The sequence below is a fragment of the Ctenopharyngodon idella genome, chromosome 10, assembly GCF_019924925.1.
Source record: "Ctenopharyngodon idella isolate HZGC_01 chromosome 10, HZGC01, whole genome shotgun sequence".
Lineage (NCBI taxonomy): Eukaryota > Metazoa > Chordata > Actinopteri > Cypriniformes > Xenocyprididae > Ctenopharyngodon > Ctenopharyngodon idella.
In genome coordinates, this window is record NC_067229.1 from 40,084,318 (window position 1) to 40,094,213 (window position 9,896).

General features: G+C 36.0%; 2 protein-coding genes across 2 annotated transcripts; both read right to left on the reverse strand.

Annotated features, from left to right (window-relative positions):
• Positions 1 to 533: 533 nt before the first annotated feature.
• bcl7ba (BAF chromatin remodeling complex subunit BCL7B a) lies at positions 534 to 5,002 on the reverse strand. The gene is made up of 6 exons (XM_051907893.1): positions 4,813 to 5,002; positions 4,133 to 4,208; positions 3,873 to 3,975; positions 3,549 to 3,722; positions 2,627 to 2,706; positions 534 to 1,699 (listed from the first exon to the last, which is right to left on the reverse strand). Exons 1-6 carry the CDS (start codon positions 4,902 to 4,904, stop codon positions 1,607 to 1,609), a joined length of 618 nt encoding a protein of 205 aa, XP_051763853.1. The 5' UTR covers positions 4,905 to 5,002; the 3' UTR covers positions 534 to 1,606.
• A 788-nt stretch (positions 5,003 to 5,790) lies between these two features.
• On the reverse strand, positions 5,791 to 9,509 carry tbl2 (transducin beta like 2). The gene is made up of 7 exons (XM_051907880.1): positions 8,964 to 9,509; positions 8,688 to 8,806; positions 7,943 to 8,127; positions 7,666 to 7,817; positions 7,430 to 7,556; positions 7,025 to 7,177; positions 5,791 to 6,348 (listed from the first exon to the last, which is right to left on the reverse strand). Exons 1-7 carry the CDS (start codon positions 9,094 to 9,096, stop codon positions 5,889 to 5,891), a joined length of 1,329 nt encoding a protein of 442 aa, XP_051763840.1. The 5' UTR covers positions 9,097 to 9,509; the 3' UTR covers positions 5,791 to 5,888.
• Between the last annotated feature and the right edge of the window lie 387 nt (positions 9,510 to 9,896).

Genomic DNA, 9,896 nt, shown 5'->3' on the forward strand with positions numbered 1-9,896 from the left:
TAAGATTTTTTTAATGTTTTTGATAGAAGTCTCTTATGCTCACCAAGGCTAAAAATACAGTAATATTGTAAAACATTATTTCAATTTAAAATACCTGTTTTGTATTTACATATATTTTAACATGTAATTTATTCCTGTGGTGGCAAAACTGACTTTTCAGCATCATTACTTCAGTCTCGAGTGTCACATGATCCTTCAGAAAACATTCTAATATGTTGATTTGGTGCTCAAGACACATTTTTTATTATTATCAAAGTTCAAATCTGTTGTGCTGCTTAATATTTTTATGGAAACTGCGATACATTTTTTTAGAATTCTTTAATGAGCAGAAAGTTCAAAAGAACTGCATTTATTTGAAATAGATTTTTTTTTTACACTGTAAATGTCTTTACAGCATCTTTTGATTAATGTAATGCATCCTTGCTGAATAAAAGTATTACTTCATAAAAAATAAAAAAACGTATTTAACCCAAACTTTTGAACGGTAGTGTATATTATTTATTTTTTTAAAAGAATAATGACAAAAATGAATCTCGAAATGAATGTCTAATATTTTATTGATATTTGCTTCAAATAACAATATGACTGCTTCATCAACCTCAATGTGCCCACTAGACCAGTGTGCAAAAATAAAGAGCAAGAAAAATTTGATATTACCAACATACTAAATAACAACTTCTTTTAATGTATGTGTTACATTGAGACAAATGAGTAAATGTTCAATTACTGAAAAAAGAGAGCTGGTAGGGTGACTCTTTAACAGTTGGAGGCACTAGAGACCCTGAGACCAGAATCTACAAACAGAAAAACTAGATATTATTCACATCTTTTGAATCATAACTTAAACATTCATTTAAATCTGCATGTAAACTCACATAATTTGATTGAAGACATTCTGCTATTAAAAGGGAACGGTGTGGGGTCTAATGAGATTATTTGTGCATAAAGCGTGATGTATTGAATTATATTTCAAGTACCCTTGTCATAAAATCAATATTTGTCTTCGTTTTGAAGTAGATTTTCTTCAATAATGGCTAAGCCTTCAGTCAGCATTAAATTATTTTATGGCTTTCTTTTTTAACAAGCATCACATTCAACTGACTATAAAATAAAACTATTAGCATTAAAATAACTGTAACAGCAATTTCATGAAGAAGGGCTTTATAGTGAGAGTACATTCATCTGCTCTTCCGGTATACAGGAATGTCTAGTTAATAGTCTGGCTTCTTTTGATATTGGCCAATAAACATTGAAATAATGCTTCATTTATGTCATGTTGGAATTCTACTATGAGATCTTAAGAAATTAACAATAATTTTGACATGACCTGAATTGAAGCATATTCTGCATATTATGGGAACAAGAGCTACTAATGGAAGGCAAAGATTTGTAAATCTTAAATGTTGCAAAGCTATCCTATATGATAATAAATATAGTGCTTTCTCGATGTCTGGTCCATATCGTGTCTTTTGCAGCAGTTCTAGGAAGGTCAGTGATCAGTCTGGCTGATTATCAATGCCCAGTGTACAGTGTGTGTGTGTGTGTGTGTGTGTGTGTGTGTGTGTGTGTGTGTGTGTGTGTGTGTGTGTGTGTGTGTGTGTGTGTGTTAGCTCAGAGGGGCTGCCTGGATGACCGAGACCTGCTCGGTACAGATTCTTTTCAATGGTGGTGCTCCACAACTGTCCTCATCCTCCTGCCCCTGGAGAAAAAGGAACAATTACTAGCTGACTAGCTGACAAAGAAAATTGTTGAGCTGTTAATTTCACTATATATACTAAATATATATAAATATATTAGCCTACATATTAGCCTTTTCCAGCCGTGCGATATTCCCCCAGTACCAGCACTGGAACCGTTTCACCGTTTGTATCACTCTACCATATTTTACCATAGCAAATCCACCATATTTTTTACAAATACTACTGTTGTTGTGTCACGGAATGTAGTTTTAAGAGTTTTTAGGCAAGAATTGTTTGCTTGTGTTTATTTCCTATTGTCTTTTATAATGGCTATTGTTGTTAATGTAAATATTATTGTTCAATAAATATTATTTTATATAAATAACATGCCGTATTTGGTATTGAGAAAGGGTTTGTTAGTGATCACGATATGGACTTCAGTGAAAGTTACATTATTACGCCATTAGATGGCGGCAAAAACTGTTTTAACGAGCAAGTTAGTAGCAAACAGAAAGGTACTGGTTGTAAAAAAGGAAGTTGTTTGAGCGCTGTAATGGGAAATCCCCTTAACTTTTAAAAGGACAAAGACAAAGATAACGCTTTCCTCAGAGGACATTCAAACTGATTTTTTATAATGGATATAATATTATAGACATCGACCTGAAGAATGAATGCTATATCAGAGGCAGGTAATACACTTGTTTATTTGATCTCTCTTTCATAATACCATAATTGACCCTTTTCACACTTCTGGGTTTCTCAGAAATCATAGTTGGGTAAACTTATTTAAATGTTAATTAAATGTAATTTGATGTACAATGTGTTACCAATAAAACCTAAAAAAACAACTGAATTTGAATGCAAGCAAGGCCCACAACCCAAGGCAGAAGAACTGTCCTGGCATTCATGCTTTATGAACCTCTTGCTAGTTGTGTAGTGTTTTGTACCTGAGCAGTGAGGGGAAGAAGATCTTCTTTGATCAGTGTTGGCGGCTCATCTGCAATCTCACTTGACTGCAGCAGCGGTTCTAGAAAAAAAAATGTTAACATTTTGAAAAGTGGGTCAACTGACAAAAACATTGCAGTGAACTTTGTATTTTAGGAGATAAGAGCATAATGCATTTGTTCAGAACAAATCGTAATGACACAAAGAGGGAAAACAACTTACAGTGAAATTTAAATATTTAAGCAAGAATTATAAAAGCTACAGGGTTTATAAAACACTGAATATACCCTTTGAAAATATGTAATTTATTTATTAATAATAAAATATGAGTAATGTGTGGAAGCTTGTTTCAGCCACTGAATAAAAAATAAAAAAGGTAATTGCAACTTTTTATCTCAGAATTCACACGATTTTTTTTTTCACAATTGAGATTTTACATCTTGCAATTCTGACTTTTTTTCTCACAATTGCGAGTTTATATCTCGCAATTCTGACTTCTTTTCTCAGATTTGTGAGATATAAGCCCAATTCTGAGAAAAAAGTCAGAATTGCAAGTTTATATCTCGCAGTTCTGACTTTATAACACGCAATTGCGGGTTTATATTACACAATTCTGACTTTATAACACGCAACTGTGACTTTATATCATGCAATTCTGAGAAAAAGTCACAATTACCTTTTTTATTTTTTATTCAGTGGTGGAAACAAGCTTCCATAGTAATGAATCTCTCAGCTCAAAGATTAACATTGAACTAACATTTAAACATTAAAAAGTAATATAATTTTTTTAATATTTAAACAAAAAATAAATATTAAAAAAAGTAATATAATATAATTAATATAATATAATATAATTCATATAATATAATATAATGAATCTTACAGCTCTGAGACCAACATTAAACTTAGTGAAATGAGTCTCACCTTCCAAAATTTCCTGGCCGAGGGTGGGCGGCTGTGGGTCATCTGTATGATAGTCTAGACTCTGAGGTGCAGGGCTGACCGGCTCACTGGGAGGTGGACTGGAGTTATTACTGCTGTCTGCAGCTATTTTATGAGGGTATGAGTCTGAGAGAGAACTCTGGTTGCTGTTCTCATCTGAGAAGGCAGGAGGCAACCATGAGAAGATTTGAATTTGACATGAAAGAAAGAACATCATATGGGTTTGGAACAACATGAGGGTGAGCAAACAATGAAATAATTTTCATTTTTGGGTGAATTAACACTTTAAAACTTGCATCTGTTTACCTTGAAAATCTAATAGTACAGAACAGGCGTTATCAGATGCCTCCTCTTTGGGAAAATTCTTCCGTTGCATTTCTCCACCCACAGACACTTTGCTCTTGTCCTTCTAAGAGACATCAGGTTACAGATACAGTAAATACAGTGAAAGAGTTACAGATAATATTTTGATCTATTTGTATATGCATTTAGTTTCTTGTTTATCCAGATGACATGAAGGTACATTTAAAATCAAGAGAAAAAAAACAACATCTTAGATGTCGTACCTCCTTCGTGTCCACCACAGGAACCCATTTAAATATTCTTAATGATGTATCACCAACTGTGACCCATTTCTTCTCCCTGAAATGGAGCAATTGTGTAACAGGTTTCCCATATACATGACTTGAAAAACTCTATCAAGTTTCCATGTTAAAAATGCAACCATGCAGAAAAAAGCACTTATCAAGTTTCCAGATGGAGAAAGTTTGGCTCCTCTAAGAGCTGTTTTTTTGGGACATGTGGGATTACAAAGTCCATTTGTTGATGAGTTGAACCCTATCCAATATCCCCATTTATTTCAATCACAAAAGTGCTTCGTTTTGCTGGGCTTAACCCTGACTGGATGTGCTTGGGTTACTCTTTTGCACAGTAAATGTATAATAGATGATACAAACTATTAAAAAATAAATAAATAATATCAGTTAGCTATTAAAGGTTACTGACAGTCCCTATATACTACTCTTCTTCAGCACATGAAGTAACCTTTTAAAAGTCCTCTTAAGTCCCGCCTCTTTTTACCACTTGTCCCTTGAGAAAACAAAGACAAGTGCGCTGACATTGGCTGTCTCTTTTGTCAATCAAACAGCATCCTCTTATGAAGCTCCTCCTCCTTTCCGACTGAAGTTTCTCTTTTGAAAAACATTTCTCTCTTTCAAAGTATCTTGACGCAACCCGTTATACTCACCATCTCCGTACTCTCTCGATGGCGGCCATCACTTTCTTAATGTCATCTTTAGCGCGGCTTCGGGTCTCTGCGCGGACCGAACGACCCGACATTTCTAAATTTTATCGGTACTCTTACTGGAATCGTGTCGGTCTCGCAGTCTGGCTGCACTTATCTCGCGAGAACTCACAACTCCACTTTCCAGAGCTTCTTGACAGGTCCCACCTACTTACTAAGGGCACAGGTGGCTGCTTTTTTTTCTTTTTTTTTTTTTTTGTACATTAATAACTTTATTTTAAACCACTAGTCATATACAGTCAACGACCGAATGGCCAAATCATCTTGTATGAACTGTACTTGTTTATAACCTAAATGATTTATTTAACTCTTAATAGTTATAGTACCTTTCAAAATAAAAGTCTTCGGGGGCTTTTTTTTTTTTTTTAGTAGAGTTGAGATATTGAAATTGGTGTTGTAATTCTCAACAGTTAATGTTAAAATGTTTTCACGTTATGTTTAATAATAACATTTTATAAAAAGTTAACATACTTTATTATTTCTATTCATTATTTTAAATGATTTAAATACACCTTTTAATTATTACAAAACGTTGCAGCTGTTAAGTTACTTAAAGTACTGCATGTCATTTTTTTATTCTAAAATATTCCTATCCCAGTTCAATATGCAGAGACAACTGTAAGTAGGCAAAATTATAAAAAGTCAAATATAATGCAGTTTAAAGGCAAAACAGAGACTATATTTTGTCAAAATTGAGGTATGAGATAATCTGTCCTTTGACGGGCAGACAGCTATGCTCGTTTAGAGAAATAAGGAGTATGAAAATAATCAAATCAACCAAAAATATTTCCATTTCTGTATTACTGCCTTTTGCCAGGGGCAGTATATTTCCCCTGAAATGTGTAAGCATGTCACCTTTAAAGCCTCAGAGACGACAGAAGAAAATGTAATGGAAAAGGAACAAAAGTCATTTACAAACACTTAAAAACACTTGATTTATTCAATAAAATCAGCATGCTAAGGCCAATTATTTCTGAAACGAAAAACAGCCTGGCTTCCCAGTGAAAACAAATCAGCCTTTACTTCTTTGATGCGTTCAACACTGTGTCCAGAGCACTCTGAGCATCTGATATCTGCTGCTCAAGTCTCTGTCTCACTCCATCATTTGTAGTTTTCTTCAGCATTGTCTGCATGTCCTGGATGGCAGCGCGGTACCCGGTTACATTGTGAAAGACGCGAATGGCACGGTCCCCAGTACTAACTAGGAAACGGCTGTTGATGTCAAACTTAAGGTCGGTAATTTTTGCGCTGTGAACACCGTGGAACTCCTCCTCTAGTTCACCAGTGGTAGCACTGTACAAGGCTATATCACAACCGTTTGCTATGGCTACTACACGACCGTCGGGAGACAAGGCAATGCGGCTCCCCTCCGACACCTGACATGGCACGGTCCGGAGCAAATATGGGTCCTGCTTTTTCTTATACTCCACATCAGTGTCCCACAGCTTCCATGTGCCATCTTTGGACACAGTCACCATTCTGTAAAAGGTAGTGAAATGTTATGAAGTGTAGCTATCCATTTATACTTAAATTTGACTTTTAAGGGTTAGATCATCCAAAAAATGAAATTTCTGTCATTAAGTACTCACCCGTAAGACCTTCGTTCATCTTCAGAACACAAATTAAGATATTTTTTATGAAATCCAAGTTTTTTTTTTTATCCCCCAATACAAAGCAACATAATTACAGTCATTCAAGGTCCAGAAATGTCAACATGACTACAGTGGTTCAACCTTAATGTTATGAAGTGACGAGAATACTTTTTGTCCGCAAAAAACAAAACAAAAATAATGACTTTATTCAACAATATCTTCTCTCACCTGTATTCTCGTCACTTTCAACATTAAGGTTGAACCACTGAGGTTTGAACAACTAAGGTTTTTACTACTTTTCTGGACCTTGAATGACGCTAATTACATGGATTTCTATGGGAGATAAAAGAACTCTTGGATTTCATCAAAAATATCTTAATTTGTGTTCTGAGGCTGAACGAAGGTCTTACGGGTTTGTAACAACATGAGGGTGAGTACTTAATGAGAGAAATTTCATTTTGGGTGAACTAACCCTTTAATACTTGGGCAATATTGTGCTACACAGTCATGCTAATAAAGCTCATTTGAAATTGAGAGAGAGAGAGAGAGAGAGAAAATCTTGCCTTCGAGAGTCATTGGAGAAATCAAAGGAGTAAACTCCAGCTGAGTGTCCCTTAAGGTCAAATGCACGGGTGACCTCTTTAAACTCCCCTGATTTACCAAAGCAAACTTCCCACACCTTCACATCAGGGGTAAAGCCACAGGAAGCAACAAACCTTATGAGAAGAAATATAAAAAAATAGAGGTTTTAAATCTATTTCATCTGCATTACACTTCTATATTCTTTAAAACCACTGACGCAGCACATTTCAGTATAAATTGTTTTATGAATCGGTCACAATGTGCTGTGCGAACCTTATTATATACAACACATTTGTTTAAATGTATAAAAAATAAATTACAAAAATATATGACATAACATCATTCAAATTCCCAGAGGAGCTGCTCATATTGCTTCTTGAACTAACCGTCCACACGGTGACACAGCAGCATGCGAGCTGGTCATCTGATTAGTGTTGATGGTAGCTAAAACCTCTCCTTTCAGATCCCAGATGACAATAGTGGTGTCAACAGAGGCAGACATTATAAATTTGCCTGAAAACAGAATATAAAATGAGCAATTAAGTCTTATGCAAGCTTGCTTAGCTTATGTATATGACATTTAGTACAGTTCAGATGGATTTAGTTAATGGAGTCCACTGACCTGTCTCTGCGATTCCGATGTTGATAATGATTCCCTTGTGTTTCTGAGGGAAATCCCCCGGAGCAGCTTTGAAATTGAATGTCCCATCATCCTTTTTAATCATCTTATAGATTCGAATGGTCTCTCCATTAGCCAGCCAAGTGATAAACGCTCTAGGGACAAAAACGAACCAGTCAGCAGTAATAACCGGTTAAAAGAGTAAGAGAAAACTTGTAGATTTAACATTACAGAATATATTAATGACATAAATTGTGCGTGTTAATGAAGCTAAACGTACCGACAGTCTGGGCTGAAGCGGACGAATGTGGCGTGGTCAAACTCAATGTTGGCCCGCAAGGACTTGTGATCTCGGTCCAGGAAGTCTTTAGTGCTCCAGATCCTGATAGTACGGTCATCTGAGCAGGATGCAAGGTATTTGGCATTGCTACTAAAATCCAGGCAGGTCACATTGCCACTGTGACTCTAGAAGAGGGGAATGAAATACACAGAAATATAGATCAATATACAGGACTTTGACAAGCAAATAAGACAATGTAATTCAATATAATATCGTTACAATTTATATTTTAATATATTTAATATAAAATTTAATTTATACCTATGAAGGCAAAGCTGAATTTTCAGCATCATTACTCCAGTCTTCAGTGTCACATGATCCTTCAGAAATCATTCTAATATGCTGATTTACAGCTTAAAAGACATTTCTTTATTATTATCAATGCTGAAAGCAGATGTGCTGCTTAATATTTTTGTGGTAACTTTCCCCTTTGATGGGTAGAAACTTTAAAAAAAAAAACAGCATTTGTTTGAAATAGAAATGTTTTGTAACATTTAAATGTCTTTACTTTCACATTTCAATTTCAATTTAATGCATCCTTGCTGAATAAAACCATTAATTGCTTTGCTATCCTGTACTTCCACCTGTTTTGCCATCCTGGACATCTACTAGTTGCCCTTGACATGCTATGCCAGCAAATTACGTCATGTGTTTACTATATTTTTTAGATTTTAGCACGAATTACCTTCAGAGAGGAAGCCAGTAGCTGGTGTGAAAATGTGTGCTGCTGCGGTCTCTCCTTACGGGGGCGCTGTTGCTGCTGTTTCTGCTTTTTGGAAGGAGCTTTCGTTTCATTTTCCTCCACTGTAACATTATCCAGTTTGATTATGAAGACAGAACATCAAAATAAACTACTTTCCAACCTAAACTATGTCTTTGAAATGAACTTAAAACGTTGTTAGTGACAAGAAATCAACATCAAAACTAAAGTTGCTGGCAGGTAGAAGAGGGACAAACTTACCCGGTGCATCGGTGTCATTATTCTGTTCGTTCTGCTCAGATAATTCACCTTTCTGTCTACCAACAGCCACGGCCACTAACACAACCAGCGCACCTATCAGTACAGATAGTGCAAAGATCGCTGCAAACTCCATCTTGGCTAGATTTGTGCAACGTTATCACTCCTGACACAAGCAAGCAGATACAAGAGACTGGCTGTATAGAAGCAGATCTGTCTGTCTCTCTTCTTTGTAACTTGAGTCGCACTCAGTTCCACTTCACTCCAGTGACTCGCTGGCAGCTTGACTGCACATTACAGTGATCTTCATTTACTATTCTAATGTGTCCAAGTTCTCAGGGGAGCGCGACAGCCCCTGTATTTGTTTTGAAAACTGCAAAACTTGTTATAATATAAATTACGTGAATGAAATGGAACCTCAAAAGGGGTATGTTATCTCAAAGAATGAATTATACTACACGTCACGAAATCAAGTGCCTAATGTCTTTTCACCAGCGCGCAGCCGCGAGATTTTCTCCTTCTTTGGTGAGCGAATGGCTTAGGCCGAAAGTTCGAGCTGTTAGCGCCCCTAACGGTTTGGAGTCTCAGCAGAAATTTACAAGTGACCCGTTTACGCCAAAATTTTTCTCACACACACTCTTGTCTTTGTGAGGACATTCATCAACACAATGCAATCTCTAGCTCATTACCCTAACCCTACCCATCACAACTAAGTGCCTAACCTGAACCCTTTCCCTAAACCTACCCAATTATAACCTTATCCCTAAAACCAAGTCTTGGCCCACAAAAAGGCTTTTAAAGGGCTCTCAGAAAGTGAGGACAGACCAAAATGTCCTCTCTTTACTCTCTTGGTCCTCACTCTGATGGTCTAAAACTCAAACCAGTCCTCACAAAGATATCGGTACAAATACACAAACACAAACAAATCAATAAAAT

Excerpts from the sequence above, each read along its gene's own strand:
- bcl7ba (XM_051907893.1), bottom strand. The coding sequence starts at position 4,904 with ATGTCGGGTCGTTCGGTCCGCGCAGAGACCCGAAGCCGCGCTAAAGAT. Across the intron at positions 2,707-3,548 it reads CGGCCAGGAAATTTTGGAAG|AACCGCTGCTGCAGTCAAGT; the intron begins GTGAGACTCATT and ends TTTTTTTTCTAG. Across the intron at positions 1,700-2,626 it reads TTCTTCCCCTCACTGCTCAG|GGGCAGGAGGATGAGGACAG; the intron begins GTACAAAACACT and ends CTTTTTCTCCAG.
- tbl2 (XM_051907880.1), bottom strand. The coding sequence starts at position 9,096 with ATGGAGTTTGCAGCGATCTTTGCACTATCTGTACTGATAGGTGCGCTG. Across the intron at positions 7,557-7,665 it reads CATCGGAATCGCAGAGACAG|GCAAATTTATAATGTCTGCC; the intron begins GTCAGTGGACTC and ends TTCTGTTTTCAG. Across the intron at positions 6,349-7,024 it reads TTCTCCAATGACTCTCGAAG|AATGGTGACTGTGTCCAAAG; the intron begins GCAAGATTTTCT and ends TACCTTTTACAG.